This window comes from Tinamus guttatus, unplaced genomic scaffold, assembly GCF_059628265.1.
Source record: "Tinamus guttatus ecotype Peru unplaced genomic scaffold, ASM5962826v1 Tinamus_guttatus_pri_ptg000314l, whole genome shotgun sequence".
Classification (NCBI taxonomy): domain Eukaryota; kingdom Metazoa; phylum Chordata; class Aves; order Tinamiformes; family Tinamidae; genus Tinamus; species Tinamus guttatus.
In genome coordinates, this window is record NW_028288848.1 from 4,522,823 (window position 1) to 4,549,383 (window position 26,561).

The 26,561-nt window shown below is 43.3% G+C and overlaps 1 protein-coding gene across 1 annotated transcript in view; it reads right to left on the bottom strand.

The window, feature by feature from the left end:
- SORCS3 (sortilin related VPS10 domain containing receptor 3) overlaps nucleotides 1–26,561 on the bottom strand; it is a 261,932-nt gene that overhangs the window by 77,894 nt on the left and 157,477 nt on the right. The window contains exon 5 of the mRNA XM_088528640.1: nucleotides 16,565–16,638. Within this exon, the coding sequence (XP_088384766.1) occupies nucleotides 16,565–16,638 (74 nt within the window). The remainder of the gene's footprint in view (nucleotides 1–16,564; nucleotides 16,639–26,561) is intronic.

Sequence of the window (26,561 nt, forward strand, 5' to 3'; positions counted from 1 at the left end):
CAGAGTTCAGGTGACAGTAGGGCAAGCAGGAACTTCTTCAAAATGCCAGTGAAAACCACTATGGAGTATGGCAATATTATTTCCTAAAATCCCTCAGACAGGGCACACATTGCTAGCCGTCAGCATTTTTTTTCATAACAAGTCATAAATGGTATCATCTCAGCTCTTCAGCAACCACGAGCCCAGTCTACGACATGTCAACAGAGGCAGAGAGGCAGGCCCTTACCAAAGCACTGATCCATCACGCCTTCATCAACACCACAGGCAACTTGAGCACTCTTAAGTACAGGGAGGAGGCCCTTAGGGATCTGTCTCACAGACCTTTCCAGGAGGTTTTCTCTTTAAATCCAGCCCTCACCCTGGATGCTGAGCTCTCCAGACTCCTCTGGAAACCAGCCATACCCTTTCAGAGCCAAACACTTTTGGCCCAGAAGGGAAGAAACATCAGCATTAGGCCACCTTATTCATTTTAAAGGGATTGAAATCAGTAGAATATAAGCATTTCTGAAAAAAATCAACATACTTATTACCACTGTGCGCTTGCATGTGCAAATTCTATAGACCTAACTGCACTTGTAAAGCCTATTATGTAAGTACCAAGAGATGACCAGATTCTCCTGAAAGTTGTCACTCTAGCTTGAATTTCCTTCCCAGTGCCATCTATTTGTTCACTTAATTAGTTTTGACAAGCCTGATGGTTCTTTTCAGAAAAACAACAACAAAAGGACCAGCACACAGCATCCCCCCAGCACTGCTCAGCTCGCTGAACGCCATACTTCAAGTGGAAAAGCTCACAAAGCAATCTCCAAAAGCAAGACAAGTTCTTCTTATCTGCAGTCAGATAATGAGCCTATTTAGTAACGCATCGGCCACCCTTCCTTCTCCCAAACCAAGTTCTTCTCTTGTATCAAAGCCTCTGGTTGCAAAACAAATCCCCAGTCAATGCTGTGTCTTGATGCCTCCTCTTGCACAGTTCCCACTGGTGAAGCAGGCAGCTTTGCCTTACAGAGCACATTCGGGAAGCGGCCTGGGATCATCCGTCTGGAGCCGTTTTGAGCAAACACCACAAAGTGTCAGGCAGTGGAAAGAGCACGATACGAGCGCAGCTCCTCGAGCACACCCACAGACACAGAGTGTAAAGCTGCTCCCTTACCCCGTTTAGCAATCCCTCCGCTCTTGACAACTTACTACAACAACCTCTCAGGTCTGGCAATAAAAGGAATATAGAAGACACCTTTAGAGCCTTTTATTTTCTCTCCTTACCCACACCTCCTCTCTCTGAGGGATGGCTGGAGGATACACAGCTTGAAACTGCTCAAAGCTAGTAAGGTATGACGGGGAGAGATGTCAGACCCCCTTGCTCACACCTTCCACCATATGTTTGTTACAACCAAGTGCTGCCCACAAAGTGAGGCGGCTGGGAGGGGGTTTCATTACTCTCTGGCTGAGAAACACCTCCATTACAGAGGCTTGCAAAGGGAAAGAACATTTAACAACACCCAGAAGCCTGAGCTTAGCTTGAAAACTGTTTTCCTGTCACACCTCAAGTTCTAGGCACAGCTCAACTCTCTATTTTATACATGCACAAACTCCAGAAGAGACAGCAAAATCCAAGCCAAGGTCCACAAAATGCACCCATGTGTGTTGTCCTGGATAACCCTGGGGGGAAGGAGCACTTACACTGCAACAATGCATCCTAAATCAACATCCTCCATCACTTCCATTTATTTATCACCACTTGGATGAGAAAATGCTGAGAAAGAGGAGGATGCAGCCAGAAGTGACAGGAAAGGTCAGTTTTTCCTGCTGACATGTTCCCTGTCTGCTGCAACGGCAGTTTCTGAAACGGGGAGCCTGCAGCTAGGATTGCAGCTAGCGCAGGATTAGTGGCCAATTACAAATTCAAACCAGCTCCGAACCCCATTAAGATGGAAGCAATGGTTATTTTCTCATTCTTTTGCTGCTTTTCTTTTTCTGTTCTCATGGTAGCTCTTGTTCTTTTGCAAGGTCTTTCCTCCTGTCTTTTTGGAACAGAGCTGTGTGCTCTGGAGGGCTGCCGAACAGACAGGAGCCTGTGCAGGACCCTTCTCTCACTTCAGGGCACAGCACTGCGCATGGATGCGCAATTCCCAGACTGTTCTAACATTTCAGCCCTGACCCGGAGGGACAGAGAGTGAGAAGGTCAAGGAAGACACAGCATCCTGCATTCTCACTATTAATTAGCCATTCTTAAAGTGTTTCTGTACAATGTACGATATAGTCTAAAACAATAAACTGAAGCTTATGCAAAGAAAGAGAAAAAAAGTGCACAGATTCTCAGTTTGGGTTACTTGCTCTCCTACATACTTCTGCTTACCTTCTCTACCATCCTCCATCATCTTCCCCTGGAGTGCATCATTTCCTCATTTTTTTTTTATCCCAACTATTTTTCAGACATCTTAATGATGAAAGACAGCATTTGGATTTGCACCCTGGATCAAGACTGCTGAGCAATGCAGAGTGCTTGCTGTTGAGATCTGCCAGATCCTTGCCCCCTGGACCAGCAGCAGAACAACCGATGCTGTGTTCCTCCACCTCCTGGCACCATTAACCGGGGAATGAATGGGTTGGTGGGGAGGAGGGTCATTGGACATAAGCAACAATTGTGTCAAGGATTTACAACAAGGTCAAAATCAGGTCTCAGGGCCTCAGGCTTTCAAACATAGTTCAGAACCTGCGGGTAACTGAGCATTTTGCCAGCAGTATGCCTGGTTTCTGACATGTCAAGATGGCATCCAGCAGCTCTGGCTTTCAAAACAAAAACAAAGCTTTTAAAAGGGACTGAGACTTTCCCAAGATGCTGACTTGGACACTCAGCAGGTAGAGGTTGTTGCAGGTTGAGGTGTCAAACTGAAGGCAATTATCACTGCTCTCGTAAAGAGACGGAGGAAACGGATGAAGGCTGCTTAGCAGGATGTTGCGCAGCAGTTAAGGAGTGGAAATGGGAAGGAACAAGGCACATTTATTGTGTAATAATAAGTAAAAAGGGGAAAACACATCCCTTTGCTGTAGGCAACTGCAATCAAACTAGTGTATTTTGCCAATTAGTTTGCAGTTTTAATTGTATCCTGCCCCAGAAGTGAACAAACACTTGGCACTTGCCTACGCTACCAAGTCAGCAGTGCATATGTCCAACACATCCAGCTCACAGAAGCATCATGTCTGTATGGGCAGGCAAGAGCAAAAACTGGCCCAGATGATTCCTGCTGACTGATCCAGACCTTTTCATATAGCACCACTGCTGAATCACTTGGGCCTTTTCTACATGCCAGCTTACCTCCTTGAAAACGCTCCTGGTTGGTATTTAACTCAAGCTCAGCTAATGGACAACGACAGCCTTCTGATATGGTACCATGTTTGCCTAGGTATAAAAATCTACAGGCATCTGCAGATGGTTAAGAGGATGGTGTAAGTTCACCATCTATTTACTGCAGCCAAGCCTAAAACTTGCTCTATCCAGGAGGAGCTGTTCACATGTAACAGTCGGCGTTCGCTCGAGCCACACGCACAGCAAGCCATGAAGTACCACAGCCAAGAACAGCTAAAAATGTTGAAACTGTTGAGGGGGAGAATGCCTTTATTAAAGACATTAATTTAGTATCGTTCTCCATGGCTGAACATGGGGAGACACTGCTGGGGAGGGCTGGATGTGATACGGTCTCTGAAGAGCGGTGGAAGAAACCTCCTTGCACAGCATATTTCAAATGAAGTTGAGAAAAAGAGCTGGCAGAAAGATGCTGTGCAAAAGTGTCCTAGCCAGTTCCCTAGAGATTTCTATATGTTCCAGTGCTAATTTCTATGACGCTACAATTCTGGACAGTGGCAGAAGTTAATTGTTGTGAGAATTAGTTTGCAACATAAGGCAAAAAAATTGCTAAGTGCTGAATCTCAGCTAATTTCTTTTCAGCAGAGTTGATGCTTTTTAAAAAGGTCCCAAAGAATCTTAAGGAGGTTTGCAGCTTGGTGTCTCAAAGGAAGCAAAGCCTGCGTGCTGACATCCCCTGTGTGTGTATTCATTGTACACACATCTACCTGCCTTCATCCCTTCCCCAATATCTGCTAAATGCCCAAGCCAATTTCCACCAAAATTTATAGTGGATTAAGTGTTTCAGAGGTACCAAATTGCTGCAAGTTTCAAGCACATAGCAAGCCAGGAAGCGGTAAGAGATTCCAGATAAACTTTTCATTGAGAAAAAGCCTCATTTTTGGCCCAACTATGTTACTGAACACTAGAGAATCCACACAAGGTGGCAGGTTCTGCTGCTCAGAGAACCACTTTTTCCTCTTCTCAAGGCCTAAGTGAGAGTGATTCTTTATACCAGAAATTAACAGCAATGGGAAAGAAATGCCAATTAACCTGGAAATACCTTTAAAGGCTTTTCATCAGCTGAACAAAGCTCCTATTGATTTGGCTCTCCTTTTTCCCTTATTACCAAAAAATAAGAAAGTACAAGTTCTTCTGTACCTAATTCTGATCCACTTACCGGATTATAAAGTCTTAAAGTTCCTGGGCATTTCCTCCCTGACCTATAAATCCTAATAAACATAACTGAACTTTTGGGAAGAAACAGGGAACAAGGAGCCTCAGGCACCTGAGGGGCGGCAGCGCTCGCGGTGCTCCCGGCCTGGCCCCTTGCTGCTCCCCCGGGCTGCCCCCGGCTCCCCGCAGAGCCCCGCGGCCACTGCGGAAACGCTCAGCCCTGGTGGCATCTCCTGCAGGGATTTAAAAGGCTTCTCCTGCCAAGTCTGAGCAGCGCCGGGATCAGGACTGGGCGCAGCCAGCGAAGAGGCTGTTGCTGTGGGTTATTTTCAAGCCATTTCAAAGCTGCAGCACACGATGTACTGGGAGCCCATGGTCCCATGGGCATCGAACGCAGGAGGGAGGCATTTCCAGAGAGCGCAGAGGGGATTTGCTTGGGATTAGACACTTGCAAACTTTATGGTGAACAAATTTGAAACCCTTTCCAGTGAGAGGCTGTGATTCTGTTCTGCCTTCTGAAGGAAGGGGCACTTTTTGTAAGATTTTTTTTTTTTTGCCAACATCCTAAATTGCAAGAGTTTCAATGAAAAAATAATGAAGTAACGTTTTCGGGCACATTAAAAAGTGACCCATGGTCAGACTTTGCCTCTACTATCTTTTTTTCATCTTTGAGTTTTTTTTGTTCTCTTGAATGGTAAAGAAAAAGAAAAATGGAGAAGGGGAAAAATGCAGAAAATACACTGGAAAAAACAAATAATTTTGCTTATCAGCATCCACACCAAAATACTGAGGTGGAGAAAAAAAATACCCTACTACTTTCAGTAAAGCAGCTCATTCTACTTTATCCAAAAATCTTTGCTTTCCCACTGAAAATTTATGAGTAGAATATTTTTGTGAAGAGTGGAGAGACTTGGAGACACATAGGGGAATCACTCTATGTGATGGCATTGTTTCTTCAGGAAACATGAATCACGTTTCTGACCAACTTAGAAAAGCACATGCTCAAAGGAAAACATCATCAGAGCCTGATGATGCCAGTCCATTTTTTTTGTGTCCCTGTATGGAAAGGAGCACTTACAAGAGATTCATACTGTTGCTCAGAGTTTTTCTTCTAGCAAAAGTATCTTAAAATTTATCTGTTCAGGCAAGGTTTTGTACCAGAATAAGGATTCTCAATTCACTGTGTGTTTAATTCTCCTCATTTGTATGAACAATTTCTGATTGCAAATATGACATGCCTGAAATGCTAAGGCTCAGTGATTCAGCTATTAACAGAGTCCAAGGCAGAACACAGTGCCTCTGAAAAGCTTCAGAATGAGAGCATCATTTAATAAATGAATGCAGCAGTAGAGGAATAAAAATAAAACTTAAATTGTCCAAAGAGAGGATGCCAGCATGAAACTTGGCACAGATAGAATGTATAGGATATGCTGATGAGCCCCATATGCCTATGGGCATTGTGCATTGTATTAATTAAGGAAGGATGAGTCTCCACATTCCCTGTTGCAGAATATTGCAAAGAATCACCCTGGGATAACATCTAACATTCTGGAAATTAATTTGCAGTTCAATTTATGCATTTTGGAGAAAGGCAATGTGAAAAGCTAGATTTCTGTCACAAACCTTTTCTGACGGTTGTTTCTTTGCATTCCAGATGCTAACCTGAAGACAGCAAATGGTTTATTTTGTTCTATGACTTGTAACCATCAGCCAGAAAAAGGCAGAGAGAAGGAAAGAAAAGGGGAAAGGAGGAAGAGAGAAAAAAGAAGAAGAAACTCTGCTCTGGACCAGCAAATCTAAATGCATCAATGTGTCTCCTGTGGTGAGACACACGTTTGTCCCAACAGCCACAAGAGGAAAAGACAAAAATGCAGGAAACAAAAAGGATTCTGGCAGCTGAGACACAGGCTCTGTCTACAGAAACGGCAAGTCTAACTGGCTGCGATGGGCAAGAGCAGCCGTGACAGCAGCTCTGTGCACCACTACGTGTTACATGACAAGATGGTTGTGTGCTCAGAACAGGAGAAGCATCCTCAAATAACATGACAGGAGGTGGATAAAATGGCCACAGCTACTTGCAGGTTTCTCCATTGGCGGAAAAGCGGCTCTGTAGAAGGTGAGACCAAAGACAAAACAGTTTCTGCAGGTGCCTTTGCCTCAAGTGAGACGGATGCCCAAGCAATAAGACAAGGTGTGCAGGGATCTGAGTGCTAGACATGCTCCTAGCTCCTTACGAAGCCCCAAATGCTCCCATCCCCAAAGCATCATCCCGTTTGCCATCCTCAAAGCATCACCTTGCTGAAGCAAAAAAAAATCCTGTTAGAATGCTGCAGAAGGAGCCTGGGCTACCCACAAACCAAAAAAGCTAAACTGTATGGCCAAATTGTAGGTGGATCAAGAGCTTCTCTTTCTTGGGTTCTTAATATGTTGTTATAGATGAGCAATAAAAGGAAAGAAAAATACAAAGCCAAATGAAAAGTAATTCTCTGCTGTTTTCTAGCCTTGAGGAAAATTCCGAAGTGTCAATGCACTGTTCAAATCTAATGATTTGTAGAAAGGAAAAAAGAATGCAGGAGAAACTACAGCAGATCCAGAAATGGCTTTAGGGAGTCACTATTATAGACTGGTCCTAAAAATCAATATTATAATGGAACATGTCTCCTTCCTCAAAGACTTTCAATCAAAACCTGAAAATCAAAAATAGTGTGAGCATAAACTAAAAATCTTCCTATATCCTTTGGCCAAATACCTCGCAGGGGTGGTGGTTTGTTTTTCTTTTTTTTTTTTCCTAATAAAAAACTGTGCTTTTTTCCCCCTTTTTTTTTTTTTTTTCCTCCTCCTTTGGGGAAAACCCAGATCTACTGTAATCAGTTCTGAACTCTCTGCTGGCATTATTTATCATTTCCTCAGTCCTTGCTGACAGCCATAGGTCGGTGTCTGTCTCTCTCAGATTCAGTCGCACAACTCCTGACATTTCTCTAATCCCAGAAATATGGCTACATCCCACTTTTACTGTCTGCTACCCCTTGGAGGACAATCATCTGTGAGGTAATTTCAGAGTGATGATAACCACTGCTATCTCCTATTCCAATTAGCTTGCTACAAATATGCACATACAACAACCTCACTCACTAGCTTCTCATCCTTGTTCTGTATATGATCAGCAAGAGACAAGTTACTGAATCAACATTATTTAAAAGAACCTGTAGTGCAGCTAATAACGCTCCTTCCCTCTCTTAGGTTCTCATGTAGCTTCATGCTCACTACGCTTAACAACAGCAGAATTAAACTCATCTCATTCCACGGAGGCAGCTCAGGGGAATGCCAGCAGAGGAGAGATGGGAGTTTCAATTTCTTCTCTTGCCGAGAATGAATTCTGCCTCATAGAACTGCTGATGAATCGTCGTTTTAAGAGAGTTTTTTAATTTCCACCAGGCAGAAGGCATAAAGAGGGACTTCCTTATCTTTAATGGATGTTATTGAGCGACACAAATGGCTCACGTTTAAATGAATGTGGAAACATCTTGTCTGTTTTACTATGATAAGAGGCTGTTCGTTCTGCACAGCGTGGGTTCAGCTCCTTCTGTTAAATAAAACAACAGTTTTTGTTCTGCTCAGTGGCAGGAAAACTTCTAGGGGTTCAGAGGCAGAGAGGCAGTTTGGAGGAATGACCTGTACACAGCTGCACACTGGAATGTATCTGGCTCCTTCCCAACATTTCTTGAGAAAATCTACCTGAAAAGGTAGATTTTGAGGTGTGACTAAAATTCTAATTTCAAGCAAATATGGTCCTCATCATACTGGTATCCTTATTTACTGCAGATAGATTGTCTACACGATCCCATCTTTCTCAAATGCCAGAACGCTTCCAAGCACGACTTCTGAAATCCAAGTGGGCCTCTGGGATGAAGTCTGGGGAGAAGGCAGGCAGGGGTCCAGGAAAGCTGCTCTGTCCTCTAAGGTTAGCAGATGTTTTGCCTCCAGATGACATAACAGGGAAGAATAAAATACATCCTCCAAAATCACAGCATGTGAAAAGATCATTCCTAAACTTCTCAAGCAGGGGTGATTTTCAAAAGGACTCAAAAATGCTTCCCAGAGAGTCATCTGAATACAAGAAGAGTTGTCTCCCAAATGAAAACTAGGCCGTTTCACAAGAAACAGAGATCAGTGGGGTACAGAAGCAAAAGCCAAAACCAAAACTCAGCCACACACTAAAAGTAGGAGAATACATCTCACTCAATGGAGACCAGACAATTTGATACTACTGTCAGGCCAGCAGCCTATTTTTGGGGTTGCTTTGCCAAGCTATGACAGCATGGGATATTCCCATATGCCTGAGGGAGATCCATTATTCAATATATTAATTAGAAGGCTGGTGTTCATCGCTTCTTCCTACGAAGTATCACAGGGGATTACTCTGGGACTCTAACTGACAGGCAAAAATTTTGTGCTTGAGTTCATGCACACTAGGAAGGGGCAGCGTGAAGTCAGCCCAAGCATCCTGCAGGACTGCCCAGTATCACAGGCTTTAGGCTTCCAATCCCGGACCAGGAAACATGGCTATGAACTTCTCGGGCATCGTCTGCGGTGCATCAGAAGGAAAAGGAGCCTGGCAACACACGCTACCCCACAGCACTGAGATCAAATCCAGGGATCAACCTTAACTGAGAGAAACATTCACCGTCCTCCTTGCACTGTGGGGTCTACCTGGTCTCCTGCAGGCTCAGACATGAAGTCCCAAAACCATGCGGAGATTACCAAGTGACTCAAGATTAGCAACTGGATGGGGTAAAAGAGAAGAGACTGGCTCTTCAGACATCAAGACACTTAACAGATGAGAGACCAAAACACAGGGCTTCTGGAGGCTGCAAGCTCTAACTGCTGTACTGGACTGTGACATTTAGTGGGAGGCAGCAAATTTAAAACCAATGTGCAGAAATATTTCAGCCCTTACTTTTCCAGTCTCTGAGGAAAGCACTGTTAGTCACAGTACATTAGAGTCGTAAATATGGCTAAAATCACAACAAAGCAGAAATTCTAAAAACTGGACAGTACTTCAGGACATCCAGAGTCACCTTAGTGGAGAGGGGTAACTCCTCCCTTTGCAAGACATGACATCTTTCAAAAGAAAGAGAATTTTAGAGAGGAAAGTTCCTCAAGGGCAACCTATTCCAAAACTGCCTTCTGTGAGGGTATTACACCCGCCTTGGGAAGGGGCAGCTCTGGCTGCTGTTGTATCGCTGATGGTGATGGATGTTTTCTGAGCCTGCTATTACTGTTATTACCCCTCTTTTCTTTTAATTCGTTTATTATCTAGTTCCTCAGTTTTAAAGGAGAGACTACAATATTTTAATTATTTCCCCTATGGTCACACCCATTTCTTATTGCCCACTGGCTACCTTTTTTGTTTTGTAAAAGTTTTGAACCCAGGAAGCTTGACAGTATGGCATCCATAGGACTTTCCAAAAGAGATCAAGAAATTATTTTCTCAGAAAAGCAATCTGTAAGACCATCACACGACAACAGAGTTGGGCAAGGAATATCCTTTACAACTTCCCTAAATGCCACATTTAAGGCTTAAAGACATAATATGAAAGACTAATTAATCATTTTTCCTTTATAAACTGGAACAATAAATCAATGGAGAGGGCAAATATATACCAGAATTCCCTAAATACTCTTAGTTTTAGTCCCATGTAAAGTAAGGAGTATTCTATAATATTTCTCCAGAAGTATAACTTTTTTTTTTTTTTTTTTTGCTTTCCTCTACAAAAGTGCTTTCCTAGATAAGAAATTTCTGTCAATTTCTCTTAAATTAGTTAAAAAAATAAAAAATGAAAATGTACAGTGAACATGAACCTAATCACAATCACCAACAGTATATATGAGTTCTAAGTGGAAAGTGGAAAATAGCCCTGCATTATTTTGCAGAGACAGTTACTGAAGGATTTTTTTTTCCTAGAATCATTTAGGATTTCACAGTCTCTTAGACATCCATGAAATCCATCACAAGGTCCATGCTATAACCCTGAGCAGCCTATTTTGGAAGAATAGTAAAAAGAGATTAACTATAGGAAAAAATATGTTCATGGATAGAAGCAGAATATAAAATTTAAAAATATTTCTCAAGCCTTGAGAGTGACTGTTGCAAGCTACTTGATCATAGGCATGAAAGAATACTTTGTGAATGTACTGAACATCTAATTTAGAGATCAGGGACGCACAGCTGCTTTGCATCACAAAAGGCAAAGATCTGAATTCGAGTCAGGACCCCCTCTATGTCAACTTTATGTGGACACTTTGTTTCAGACTGGAGTCATTCCATACAGACTCCTTTAATTTAAAAAGCTCATATATTGCAGAATGAAATCATATTTCAAAATGAAAAGTCTCTCTAAAAGCCGTCATAAAAGTTTCAACCATTTTGAGATTTTACTTTGTTCAATTGTTTGAGAGAAATATTTTGATAATATTGACATGGATTCATAAAATATTTTTATTGACCTGCAGCTTTTGCAACAAAAATAAACACTGTTTCAGTCAGTAAAAAAATCCAATTTTATATCCAGGTTCTATTCCTATCTCTGCCACTGAGTTACTATGTAATCACAAGCTAGCCAGCTAGGATTTAACACTTGGGACACAGTAAATAACCATACTACCAACTACACCAACTACAGGCATACAAACTGAAAAGTAAATCCCTAATCTCACAGTTGCCTTGCTTGCCCATCTTTTAATTGAAAAGGAAAATAAAATTACTTTTTATTATTGGCATGGTGCTGCGATTCTTAACTAAATAACGTGTCCTTACAGGGAAATCTTTCAATGTATGTCAAGGCTTCTTAAAAAAATATCTCCTCTCTCCTGAACATTAATTGCCAGATCTGAGGCCAAAATCCCTAACAGACTTTGAAAACTTAGCTTTCAACCTAAGTAGTTCATTCCATGGTCATGGTGGCTTGAGTAACAAACTCAAGAGTTTTGTCAGCGGTATCAGCAGGTAGAGCCCTTCCCAAATGTTCTCACCCACAGGACATGTGGGCCAAGTCCCTTCACAGCGGGAAAAGAGCCATTAGGTCACAGGAGCCTGTGGCAGCACCTGCCAAAAAATCCCTGCTCAGTTCTCCATGCACTAACGAGCGGCCACTGGATACACGCCTCGATGGTGCCAAGGTGGTGTTATCCCTGGTTGCCAACCTGGAAGTATTCCTTCTTTCCACAGCCCCAAAGATTGTATTGTTTTAATTCTGAAAAACTCAAATGCAGGATTACTTAATAGTCAATTTGACATTTACAAAGCTATGTTTTCTTAACGCTAAAATTGGCTGTAAAAACTCGAGCGATGTTTCCCCAGCACTATGCAATGACACCATCTGGTAGTTAATGATTAGTGGGATTTACAGAAGAGAGAGGCACATATTTGAATAACCATTTCACTACTGGCAAACAAGCCAAGTAAAGCTAACCTGAGCTGTATCTAAAGGTCACTTGTGGACCTGCTGCTGAGACAGTCCGCAGGGACCTGAATGGGCACTGGGATTAGGAAATATCAGTGCTGCCACAGAAATGAGGAAATAAAAACTTAAGAGACCGACTTCCACCCACCCGCACATCTAAGCGCAGATCATGACCTAGGGCCCCTTGGCTGTGCCTGCTATATTCTCAGATACCCAAACCAGTCTCTGCAACAGTCCTCCTGAAATTCAAGCTGAAAAGAGAACAGAAAAAAATGGCTACTCTTATCACTATTTATATTCAAAAAAATTACAAGAAGGCCCGAAAACTCTGTCCTCAAGAGAGAAAATTTGCTGCCTCGTGTCTCAAACAACTGTGAGAGATAACCCTGAACATCCAAAGCCTGGTCTGTGTAGAAGCTCTTCCTTTCTCCCATTTTCATCCCCAGAGTTCAAAATGATTGAGGCTGGCAAGCACGGATACCAAAACAACTAGATATCTGCTTGGCTGTCACAGAGAGGAAAAAAAAACTCGGGAGATTCAGTGAAGGAATCAGCAGTACATTGAAAAACTGCTTGTTACACCAGGTTTTTCCTGTTCTGTGATACAAACATTGCTTCTTAGAGGCAGATTAGGGCATGTCCTATTTTCTTGCTCCCCCCTCCTGCCTTCCTGGTGTTTTCCATCCTGCTCTTACATAATTAGTTTATGTTGCAGTGTCTTTTATAGATCAGACTCCTATTGGGCACTGACCTCCTCAGTGCTACAAATTTCACTGTGCCCTACAGAAATGCTGCACAGATTTCTACCTCCCTCCCACACAGATGGGTTTTCCCCACTGTTCTCGGTCAGAATCACCCAAATTCCCAGATGGCAGTTTTTTTTAAAAAAACAGGCTGGATACAAAAGGCCAAATGTCTATACGGATCAGGTAAAACAAAGGGAAAACAGCCTCATATGAAGTGTCTCCTATTCCCCTGCATCAACAAGAGGCAGGAAAGACAACGGGTCCCCCCGCACGGAGCACGAGACAGGCGCTGAGGAAGAGGGTGTCCCCAGGAGCAGAGCTCTGTCCTCCACGCCAGCTCTGTGAGCTCAGCAAATACAGGCAGGCCCTCCAGGGACAGATGGACAGCGGATGATGCTCACAGCCATTTAGCTGATCAGTCAGAAAACACAGGTCACCTTGTGGAACTCCCCATTTTAAGGAATTAAGCAGCAGGACAATAAAAGGACTTTATATGCCATTAAAGCACCTTTCAACTCCCTACTGCCCTTCATTATTTTTAATCCATGCATGGATATGCAATAGCTCCTGATAACACAGATTTGAGTAGCCCCTGATAACACAGTATTTGAGCACTTCATTCATTGCCCACAACAAAACAAACACTCCCCCATTCCTGCCTTATGTAGCAGGGAGCAAGGCAATGGCAACTTAAGAGAGCTACCCAAGGTGGCAGGAGAAAGTTGTGGTCCAGCAAAGGACTACACGAGGCAGAAGGGATGCTCTATTAACAAAACTGTCCTCCCTCCGGCCTGTTGTCCTACCTCTGCAAAGGGCAGGGGCAGTGAAGCAACTTCAGGACAATTCAAGACTTTTGAGTTCTTATCTGAGCAGAGCCAGGATTAGTCAGCACAGGGCAAACCATGTGTTTCACAAATGCAGAAACTTCCCCAGCATTTCTACAGTACAAAATATGGACCATATTTTTTATATCCCTCCACATGTCAGCACAGGTGTCTAATATACACTGCGAGAAAATGAACAGGGCCCGGGGGAGTTGCAAAAATGTGCTTTAAAAGAAAAGAACATTGAGTAGGCCTCCAACTGAAAACAGCATAGGTGCAAAGTTTATTTGAGTCACTTCATACAGATTGGTGAGCGATCTGGGAATTTCTGTTTAACATTAGCTTAAGCTCCTATTTCCAGCTTTAGAGGTTCCAATGTTATCAAAATCTCTGAGACCAAGGCACATGGGAACCAAATTTGGATGCCCGCACTCACAGCAAGTAACACCCACTGTTCAAGCTCTGCCATTGCCATCAGCGGCAGTAGCTAATGAATGAATCACTACTACAGAAGTTAAGATCTCAAATCCTAGTTTTTATAACTACAAGCGGCCCAGACAAGAATCTCAGCTCATGCACAAGCTATGAGCTGCCTGTGGGAACTAGCGAGAGATATTCCACAAACTGAGTTACGTGCAATATCCAAACGGGATGAGGACGATGAAGCACTGCCTAGCACCGAAATGTGCGACCAAGGAAAAGAACTGAAGAGCCAGGGTATGAAGCCAGACATCAGGACTGGGTTTTATTTTTGCGCAGTAAGAAAGCAGTGCAGAAAGAACCTTTCAGAGTACCCACAGCAAAATGCACAGAGTGTCTGTGAACACCTAAGAGGTCTTGCTCATTCAACTTAGTGAAAATTCACATTCCAATTTTGCCAACCCTGACACAGTTATAATTTCCTCCTGGCCTTAAATCTCTGTGCCCGAGTTCTCCCAGCCTTTGGAAAGGTCTCCGTGAGAAAAATAAGCCTGCTCCCTGTCAGGCTGACTGATCCCATGAACCAGCTGAAGATTACAGTCTTCACAAATCCAACCCCAGCAGCTTGAGAGACGAAGCTCATGTTTGGAAAGAAAAAACGTCAGATGAAGGCTGCCCCCGATGCTGCCAGCTGCATTCAAATCAGATGAAGGCGCTCCTGTTTGGCAGCAGAGGCTCAGCTGTGCTCTACTAATATATGGTGCAGAGAAGCACAAATGAGCAGTTCACCTCTGATTTTGGCATCACCCTATTGTTATTATTCCACCACAAGTTTTAATCAGGACATAATGTAGCAATGATAATGTAGTATTTTATAGGCTGATGGACCCCACAGTATAGTAGCTCATTTCGCTCTGAAACTTAGAACTATATCCACCTTTTCCTTATTCTACAGCCCAATAAATATAATAATCAAATTCCCAAGGCTAAACTCCTCTCCTTGCACTTCTTTTTGTGTACATATCTTGCAGGCCAGAGCTTGTAAGACATCACATTTTACAGCTTTAGAAAGAAAGAAAGGCAAAAAGAAATAAACCGGACAGCTAAGGGGCGTTGTTATGATCCAAAATTCCAGCATTTCTGACCCATGCACTACAAATTTGTTCAAATCTCTCTCACACTGGTAACAACCTAATTCACTCTCTTGGAAAGTTTATTCTCAATGGGATTCTGTTGCTTCTGAGTAAAGATTTCCAGGTCTATGTCATATGAGCCCTAACAGCAGAAGCCTTTTGCATTTCCTAAGAGAAAGGACACTTGAAAGAGAGGCTTTGTACAATGCAGTGTAAGAAAAGACCATTCGAACTACACACCCAAAGGATTGTGTAAAGAATCAGGTAGATTGTAGAAAACTAACTCCAGGTTTGGGTGTCAAATGATCTCAGATAAACAGGTAACTTCTATCAATCATTACTACATGAAACTAAGGGGGAAAACAGCTTCTCCTTCAGAAGGAGATACAGTTTTGTTCCCAGGTCAGCTCAACCTTTAAGTATTCTTCTCCAAGAAAATCGCCCTTCTAAGCCAACTCAGCTAGTCTCTTTGAAAGGCTAGGTACAATTGTCTCACCGGACCAGCTGTGCTGTGCAGACACAGAGAGATGCACTCACAGAGCACCTACCTCCTCTTGGTCACGCACGTTCTTATCGCTCATCTGCCGTGGTTTGTCTTCGACCCTCCAAAATAAGGGTCTCTAGTTCTCTAACATTCCCATCCTCTCTAACCTGAAGGACTGGACATTTCTTAAATTATGCACAGATGCACACACACACTTCCACCATCTGACATTGCAATGTTGAGAATTTGATTCAAGCCCCAACTACTAGACTGGACTCCAGAGGAAGCAGAAGAAGGTGTTTTGATTGCTTCTTTTTCTTTCTCTTTAAAGTCAATTCTTAGATCTTCACATGGTGGATAGAAGTTTGGGAAAAGGAGCATTTGAAATGGATGTGTCTGGACACTTGTTTAATTTTCTGCTTTTAAGACAGTCTCCCTGGCTCTTGGAAAGGGAAAAGACCAACTTTTTTTACAAAATGGTATGTACATCCTGGGATTTTAACAGAAAGAAACTGGCTCATCAGAGGGTGATTCAAAGCTGGAGTCATCCTTTCTTCCCAAGGGTTGCATACAGGGACTGCTTGGAGTGGTTGGCTCTGCATTAAGACTGTGCTGTAGGCTAAAATAACTCTTTAAAGAACTGAATAAACAGGAAATCTAATGATTGCAGCTTTGCCACTGAAGCACTGGGGCAGTGTTTCAGTGTTATTCTAGGTAGCTCCATAAGGATAGTGAAGTCGGTATTCTGTAATTATCTAAAGACTCACAGTTACCTGCATAAGGCACAAGAAACACGTAAACGTGGAAGCATTCAGCTACAGGACTGCAAGAGATCTACCATGAACTGAGCAAGTGACACTCATTAGAATTAAAACCAACTAAGTGCCCAGGTAAAAGAGTTCATCATCCAGGTTGGGTGCCCTTCTCCCCTCACTGACCTGCCCGAAACAAGCAGAGCTGGAGAGCACAACTCACCAGTAAAACCTGTTTGGAGTGACGCGCTCCTGCATGAGCTGCCATTTTCTTCCAAAGTCCATGGAGCTGTACAGCTGAAAGACAGAAACAGAAGGAGAATAAATTCTGAGGAAGAACAGAAAGGACTGCTGCTCCATCAAGGATTAAAATCAGCTCAAGGAGCAGAAATGGATTGTCCTGCACAGTTATATATCAACCTCACTGCTGGGGAAGGCTAATAAGGCAATCGCCTCCTCACACATTTAACCCAGACGGAACTACTGAGGCTCAAAAGCAGGTTGGTGTTTCCAAAACCTTTTCACACATTTCTGTGCTTCCTGATTTCAGCTGTCAACACATTCACTCCTGCTGCCATATGACAAAGCTGGCGGCTCCCCTGGCATTTTCAGCCCAACAGGAAGGTGGTGATTGATGGCACATAAATTCCTAACATCAAATGGGATAAAAGGCAAATCAGATTAGTTAGCCCAACTATGATGTGGTAGGTAGCGACTTCACACTCAAGGTCATTTTATTATTCATTTTTAAGATGAGGATTACATCTCTTTTCTGTGTGGGAAAGAAAACAGCTCTTAATTTACAACTCCTATTTTCAGAACAAGGTCTAAATTCTCAGATACGCTGGAAATCAATCTACTTAAATGTTCAAGATAGTGAAGTGACTCTTCTTAAAAGGCAAATTTTCAATCTAATGCTCATTTTGTGTCTTCTTGGCTAACAAATGGCACAATTGTAGTGTAACCAAATGTCAGTACAGCTCCAGACTAAGTCTCAGATGTATGCTTTTTATATATACTCTACTTAATACCACAAACAACACCATTCTCCATACAGTTAATCACCCACAGTGCACTCACTCATAATCAAATCATATGTAAGTGCCTTTCCTCCAAGTTTGAGCAATCTTTTTTCCAGAAATAAAATTCCCTTTGAGAAATAGCCTCTCTGCTTTACGATGAGATCACAAAGAAATAATAATAAAATAGGCAATGTTTTGAACAGGATTTCAAATAAACTTCATCTAAATAAATTCTAGCTTAATAAAATGAAGGTTGATTGCATGCTAAAAAGACAATAGAGTCAAGAAACTTATATGCTTATAATATCCAAACTGTAAGTCCTTAATAGAAAAACATCAGCATGTAAGCAAAGGCAGTGCATTTGATTTTGAGTATGTGGATTTAGGAATCAGAGACAGGTCCATGGTCAGATTAGAAGGGTTTGCCACCCGGTGATAGGTACTGTGGAACAACTGTGATGGATGGCTACGTGTGCCTGGAAAGATCAGCTGTATGTGCTTGCACTGAATATTACAGTTTCTTTAATGGGTAATAGTTTTGAGCAGAGATCCAGCAGGCAGACCGGAGCTGGCCCACAGAACCATCCTATCAATGGAGATGAGGCAGGGCTGCTTGAGAAGTGTCTGAAGCCTGAGGCAGCTGATTCATTCCTTCTGTATTTGCACTCACCTCTGCAATCAAACTGCTGCACTGTACACCTAGCCAAAAAAGCCAAAAAAAAAAAGCCAAAAACTAAAGCTCACACCCTATCAAACTCCTGACGCGATTGGGTTGTGTAAAGACAAAAGAATTAGCCCATTGTATTCCTGCCAATGTGAAGTCCTAATTCTGCCACTGAGAAGTTGAGCTGCCAGCAAATAAAACACATCAGGGCAAAACAGATGGAAGCAGGTGCCTTCCAATCCTCCTATCAAGATGGGCTCCACTTATGCAGGCTTCACTTCAGCCACCGCCAGGATGCTTGTGGTAAGAATTATTAAGTAAGACTTTCTGCCCTGTGTTCTTCAGGGGAGCAGACACGATCTGTGTAGTCCTATCTAGCCTTATTTCTTTCTTTGTCACCAGATAAGATACAGCACCAAAACTATACATTATCTGGACCGACTCTCCTTTTTTGATCACTTATCACAGTGATAAGCCTAGACAAAAAGTCATTAGATAAACCCCTGCTCCAAAAGGAACTCTCCGGAGATAAAATAAATAAATAAATAAATAAATAAAGCATCACTTTTTTTTTTTTTAAACCAAAAAAGCTGGGAAAAGAAAACTCTTTATCCAAATTCCAGGATGGGTTTATGAAGCCAGCATCAATATTTAAAAAACTTTCTGAGAGAACATCCTGATTAAGGAAAATTTTAAAAAACAATAATTGAAAATCCACAGCTCAGCCTTCAGCACGGTGCCTGGCAGCAACACTCCTTGGGCCACCTGATGTGGTTTTCCACCCGCCAGGGGCTCTGCCTACAGTGTGGCACCAAGTGTCTTGGCAGCCCCTTCTCACGGCCTGGGCAGCTTGAGGGGAGCCGCGGGGCTGCTCGAGCCGCTGGCGCCAGGCGGCGCAGCCCGAGTTAACTCCCCTTCGCGAGGAAGCGGCCCTGGCATCCTGACTGCATTTGGAACACATCGACCATTCTCACCACAAGAGCAAAAGGATTAGCAAAATACAGCCATTTCCCTGGATTCTCTGTTATCTTTTGCCCCTAGCATTTCTTTCTCTTTTGCAGCGCTACAGCAGCGGTAGCTGTGGACAGCTCAGTGGCAAGAATCACAATCTCCTTCCAGCTACTCATCTCTCCCACGGCGTCTCATTCAAGGAACATCCTTCTCTCTATCAAGTTAAGAACCAGAGCCCAGCTGCCAGGGATTGTTTTTTTATTTTTCTTCTTTCTATTAGATTTCAGGCTGGCGGATGGTAGAAGAATTAAATTGAACTTGCAGCCTTTAGGTGAATTCAGATAAAGTGATAAGGAGGATATTATTCATTTGAAGAACTTCTATTTATTTATTCACCTATTTAATTCTAGGCATCTACTTTGAATTTTAAACAGAAGCAAAATGATTGAGACTTGAAGCTGTATGACAGACCGAGCTACTGACAACCTCTCTGGCCTTGTTTACTTGTATACTATTATTTACAGAAGCAAATTACTAAAAAAAGCCCACACAAAACTTTTTGTAAGCATAAAATTGATCATATAGAGACATATATATATGCACATGCACACACATATATATACCTTCTGCTCACCAACCTTCTCCCTTTAAAAGATGCTTTTAGAGGAAACAAATTTGGTGGCAAGTACAGCAGATTTCAATAGAGATTAATTTGCCCTGAGGTTGAATACCAACTGATGGAAGGAAATTAGGTTTGTTCAGTGCCAAGTTTTTCCTTTTTCAGAGCTCTGCCCTGGCTCTTTAGAGACAAATAATCTTTGGCATTTTTACCTCCCAGAGAACTGCAACACATCAGCTCACATGATGGATGGATTTCAGCGTACCACGAGGGCGCACCATTAGGGTATGCCCTTTTTGCAAATCCCATGTGTCATTTGAGCTGTTCTGATGAATGGAAAATTAACTCCACTCTGGGTCATAATATTTGTATGGGTTCGTCCTCAGTGAAAGTTCATGCTCATGACGTGAAAGAGCTGAAGAGCGGCACCCAGAGGACTTGACGAGGCAACAGCTCAGGGGCAGGACGCAGAACGGAAGGATGAAATCTTGGCTCTGAGGCAAGGATGACAAAATTCAGTTCTAAACATGCAAATAAACTCAGCCTCCTACAGCTGCCACTCAAGGAGCCCAGCATAAGCAGTCACTGCACTCAGCCTGGCTACCTCTGCCCCTCTTTGAATAGCCACGTCCCAAGAGCCTGCTGAAGGCTGAGGTGCTGCGCAGAATGGGTGCTTGATGTTCAAATTCCCTTGTGAGCCCACCTGAATGATGCTTATAAATCCCACCTACCCATGCAGTGGGCAACAGGTGAATTGTATCAAGAATTAGACTCTATTAGCACTGCATGTCAAATACATATATGTTTTAATGTGTTTCAGGAACAATGGAGCACCTGAGCTATTGCCTTGAAAGCAGCAGCCTGGAGAAGGATCCAAGGGCAACTCTTGGCCTTCACATTGGGCCTTGAAGTCACCCCAGCTGAACGATGCTGCCACAGCCTTGGGAAATGTGAGATCTAACAGGTGCTGAGAACTGAGGGCAACCAGGGGTCTCACTAGGGCCGAAGTTTAACAGAAAGAAAAGCCCATAGACCAAGACAGTTCACTGAAAAGGTTCCTCCAAGGAGCGGGACACTGCTCCGCACTCAAGGGCTGTAACACCAGACATCACTTCCACTGACTCAGTCCTGGGTTTAACTACGAACACGCAGTCTCTGGGAGACCTTGGCAGCCCAAGTGACACACGGCTTGACTTTGCCACAGGCCAGGCCCTTGGCTCACACTGGCCTTGATCAGGACAGCTCTGAATCACAAGGGGGTTCCATAGACAGAATATTACCTCTTCAAACTCTAAAAGCCCTTGAAGCTTTTTGTCTAATACTAGTAACGTTTGTGAGTGATGAAGAGCAGGAAGGGAGTTTTAGGCCACAGGTCACCTTCCACGCCATAAAAAAGAGGCAACACAACAGGACCACTGTCCTGCCCATGGGGCTGGGCCGAAAGACCTTACACCCACATCAGCAATGCCACGAACGAAGACACCTCCGTGCCGCCACAGCTCTCCAGGACAAGGTCTCAGGCAACACACTCTGCTTGCTTTGATGATCTTGTCTGGGACTGGGATCACCTGTTTTGGATGCCCTATTTTCCCTGTGGGATCTGTCAAAGAAGTATAAAAAGCTGCTTCTGCTCAAGAAGTTCAACTTCTCAGAACTGGATCAGCAGGAGATTCCACTTATTGGTATCAGAAAGACGACTGAACAGCAAGGGAAAAACCTGAACCCAGCAGGAATGGATTCAACACCCTATTATTAGTCGCCCAGCTCTGAGCTAGTTGCCAGGACGCGTCTATAGGCTGGAGGAAAAGAAGCTCTTCTGAAGAATAATTCCCACACTAAGGTCTACTTCTGAAATTGCTTATTACTCCTGCCCATGAAGGCTCCATTTCTCTCCAAGGGTGCCAAAAGAAGTTCAAAGGGGCCAGTTCAGAGGGAGCTGCCCATGGTGGGGGGCAGGTGGGTGATTTAGGTGAGATGAATTTCACTTTAGGGCTTCTGTTCCCATGCTGACCTGCACTTCCTTCATGGGAGAAGCTGGCAGAAGACTGGAGATTCAACAGGAGCTCAAAAACAGCCAAGCATCCAACAGCCTGGGTACACCACCACAGCAAGTGGCATGCCAAAGATGTTATGCACAGACAGACAACCAGCATACAACACACTGAAGAGATGGAGAGAGCTGTGGGCTTTGGAGACTTTCTCACTCAAACATAGACAAATAATTGGAGCACGATGAGCATACATAGCAATTATTTCCAAATAAAATCAAATGTTCTTTGTTTCTATAAAATCAGTGCTAGTAGCCTGGCCTGGGCAAACATCTGGAGAGAATCTCAGTAGTTTTCCAACCGCCTGCCAACCCTGGAGCGCAATTGCTGGTTGCAAATAATGGTGTTAGATAAAGTGAACAAGAACAGCTGGACTATATGCACTTAAAGGAACAATTCATTTATTACGCACAAAATTAGACTTCCCACCAGACAATACAAGCAGCTGATGCTGGAAAGACGCATTCACATCAATCCGACGGGTGAGAGCTGGCACAGGGGTAATTACTGGGCAGCAGCTGACACATGGTAACATGATGGAAGAGGAGGAGCAGACAAGCAAGGCCTGCCGTGACCTCCAAAGTGCATGATCCCGAGCAGCACTCGGATTGCTTACACGGAAAGATGGCTCTGGTCCCAGAATAACACAAAAGCAAAGCAGCACCTCCGCAGCCAGAGCTGGTGGGAAAATATCCACAAGATGCGTGTGTGGGGCAGGGGGGAGGGTGGGAGGGAAGGAGGATGTCTGCCAAAAATTCAAACTGGGACGGAGGAAAAATAAAATTAGGTCAACATTTTTCTGCAGGAATTGGACTGCATGCGAGGGATCTGCAAAGAATAACTCAGAAGAGCAAGTCTACTGCAGGCTTTTAAATTCTCTTTCTAAGGGGAAAAAAGACCATATTAATAGGAAAATTTCAGAAGCTCAGAAATTCAGCAAAATTTGTATACCAGTCAGAAACCTCTGTCTTAAGGATGAAATTACAAAAGGGGAATAAAAGGACATCACTAATACATCACAAAGTTCCTTCTTGGAAGGAAAACTAACTTTCTGGAGGAACAAATTTGCAAATACTTCTCAGCCTTGAACACAGAGAACAAAGAAGCCAAGTCTGATAACTACCAGCGATGACCCATCATGTGCAGGAAGAGCTGTACACAGTAAATTCCAACTGCAATGAAAATGATTCAGGAGATGACAATACCAAGCTTTTTCTAAGGGCAAACTGAGCAGCTAGATACTGCAGGAGAATTATTTTGCAATATCTTGCAACTCTATGCTGTATTGAATAGCTGGATGATCCTCACTTCATCTACTGCAAAGACAGATCCTATTTTCCACAACTAAAATTAGCCATAGGAAGGGTTTAATAAGGTCGCCCCTATTTAGAAAAATTACTAAAGCAAATAAATAAATAAACAAAACAAAGGAATCTGTACTGTAGGAGATAACTATGCTCAAGCAAGCGAAAGGTTATGAGAAATAATTGCATTTCTCCCCGTTATCTCTTATTTCTTTCATTTGACTCTAAAATGACCCCTTCTCATACTCTGCCACTGAGATGCCACTTGTTAAAATTACTGTGGAAATTCTCAGCCGTCAAAGTAGTCTTTTCTTTTCCCCCCCTCTCTTTCAGGATTTCATCATTTTCATCATTCATCCTTTTGCTGAAGGTCCTTACTTCAGCTCCAGTTGAATTTCTGTGACACTAGCTCCCTCTTACTCCTCATTCATGCAAAAAAAAAAAAAAAAAAAAAAAAAAAAAACACCAAACAGCCCCCCAAAGGAAAAAAAAAGAAACCCAGATCCTTGTAGAATTCAAAGTGGGATAATAAACTCCTCAATAGTGAGGACTAGCCCAGAGATTTCCAAACAGGACTGACACCACATGACCTGCTTTGCCCATACACATTTTTCCATTTGAAAGATTATAAAACTGCAATTTTCCTCCCTATCATGGCCCCACATGTGAAATCCACTTACAGGGACCCCATCCAACAACCTCTCAGGCAGCTGGGAAATCCCTCAGGAGCAGAACATCCAAAGGAAAAAGACAGGAGCAACTTGCCATAAAAAGGGCTCTCAGTACAGTGGGCTGCATTCAAGGATGACAACCAACTCGCAAGCAACTATACCCTTGTACTTGTTCCTTCCAGCTCCTCCCAGGGAAATCTCTCTCATTGCTTTGCTGAGGCTACAGAAGAGCCAAAATCAGAAGGTGTGAAAGCTTCTGGACTGTTAGAAAAGGTAAATCATAGAATCATAAAATGCTTAAGGTTGGAAGGGACCTCTACAGGTCATCTAGTCCAACCCTCCTGCACACGCAGGGTCACCTGGAGCACGTGGCACAGGACTGCGTCCAAGCGGATGCAGTAAAGCAGCATTCCTCGCTGTCTTCTCTTGGCACAGGCTCCCTGGAAATCATAATTCAGGTCCTTGTTCTTACATTCAAGAACCTAAAAATAAATCCCACTTCCCGAGCCAAAAGATTCCAGTAGCAACTGAGAGAATTGAGCTTAGGAGAAAGTAGTCTACCAGCACCCTATTTATGGGCTTTGTTTACACAGAGTTGTTAAAACTACTAATTGTAATGAAAACAAATGGACCAGTTTATGTCTCCACTTTGATTTCTTTTCCAGATGATTAAAGGCTGCATCGAGAGCGCTCGTTAGAGCCGAGACTCTTCTCTACAGCAGCAGAGCTGGATTGTTTTAGATACTGAGAGAGACCGTGTCCAAACCCGGGGCAGGTCAGAGACCCACCGGAGCTGCTCGCTCCCCTGCGGAGCCGCCCCGTGCGGACGGCATTGGGAATACATATACACCCTTTAGACAAGAAACTGCTCTAGGCAAATTAAAAACTGCACTTTACAGGCATTTCCCTCATTGGTTTGATACAGAAAGACAACTTCAGAAGATAGGAGGTTCTTTTTATGCTTTAAAAGCTGTTACTGGCGTATTTCACATCCTCTCTGGTAAAAGGGGGTGATTAGGACCAAATAAACTCAGTCTCCAATTTTGTTACAGGAAACTGGTGGGGATCTTCAGTGCAAAAAGGATGTTTGAGGATGTTTGAAGTTGTAACTATACAGTTTAACTCACACCTAGCGTATAAAGAAACCAGCCAGGGTAAGGTAATGCACTGATGCCGTGTTCAAGGTTTTACTATTTAAAAAGTGCTTTCACCTGATGGCTCCACTCAGAGCACTGGAGTTTGTTTAAACACACAGCTCAAAGCAGGATTTGCCTCTTTCTGTTTCTCCACAAGAGGAAATTGGATTAAGCTGGTGAAAGAAAAATAATAATGCCCACTCAAAATCGGTTGCACTGCAATTTTTCTTAAGCTTAATTGGTACTGAGTATACTCAGCCAAAGATTGCCATTTCTGCTGAGACCACAGCCTCTCTCTTGCTTTTCACTGAGAAACTTATTTGTAGCAGAACAGGAGCAGAGACATAAGGGAGTATCACTAAAGGAGTTAAGGGATTTTTCACACCTGCATGAAAAACAGTTGCTCTCTTTCCTCTTTTCTTCGCACTCCAAAATTTTGGATAAAATTGGGATAAAAAGTGTTACTTTTAATTTTTTTTTTCTTACACTGACAATCCAGGGAAAGAACATGTTCATTTGGTAAGTCAAAACACATCATCTCAATCATGTCTAAACAGATTAATTTTAACAAACTGCAAAAGGTTCTATAAATAGAAATGCCATTTTGAGGGAAAGCTAATTTTCTGATGGCTTGTTTGTTCCCTTCTTGATGCCATCTTAACCACTTAAGAGCTCTGGAGTCTGAGGGAAGACTAAAGTTGAGTAATTTGTTGACACTGACTTGAAGCCCAAAGTTTTGTCAAAAAGGGGTCAATAAGGCTGTTAGCAAAAGGCATTAAAGGAAAAAAATAGAAAAATAAATAAATAAAAACACTGTCTCCAGAGCCTGGAAATGGAAGACAGAGGGGGGTGTGTGATGAGCACACAGTGCCCAGGAGCAGAGCTTCCTGCCTTGCAGTGCAGAGAGCTACTCGATCCAAGAAAGGATTAGGGATGCAAAATGGGAAAGGGAGGGAAAACGCCGGCAAGTAACAAGATGCAACCACGAGGGAGCTGGCAGAGCAGTAGCTCCTGCTGCCAGGACCGACAAGGTGCACAGGAGGCTTTCACTGCATTTTCTACCACTGACGGTCCAGAAAGCCTAAGTCAACACACTCAGCCAGAGGCAGAGGAGGTTGCAGGCAGCTCCTGCCTTTCCCGGCTGTTGCTTTGCTCTTTCTCTAGGATCAGCTCTTTACACAGCGGGAAAAGACTGAATCAGCTCTGAGGGCTGCTGACTTTTTCCCCCTGTGAGACAGGCCAGGCCGTATCCCCAGCTTCTCCTCACCTCAAACCCATCAGGCAGTTTCTGGCCCAAGGTCTGTGCTCAGCAGTTCTCTGGCCACACGGATGCGCTCAGCGGGATCACGCACCGGCTCCCGCCTCTCGTCCGCTCCTACAGACCCCGCACTGCCCGCTCGCAAAACCCCCTCTTCACCCTCCATGTTCACACTCCGAAAGCTTAACAATAACAAGAGGAGAAAAAATAAAAAAGGGAGGGAAAGCGCATGTCTAAGGATTTTTTTTTCATTCAAATGTACTTTATTGTGTGATGCATGCCTTTAATTAAAGTGCAAGCGGCTGGGTAGAGACGTCGCTGGGTATATGCATCACTAATACAGAATAATCCTTCATATTTATTGAGCATGAGACTACAGTGGGCTGAGCAGGACAGTCTCCAGCATTAGCCAAAGTGGGACATAAAGCTACAGTGACCTCCTGGCTCTTCTCCTCTTCCCTGATAAATCCTGAAGAATTCAGTAGGGTAACCCCCATATTATGCAGTACCAGGTTTAATGGAAGGGGTTTTTTTTCAGGGTCACGAA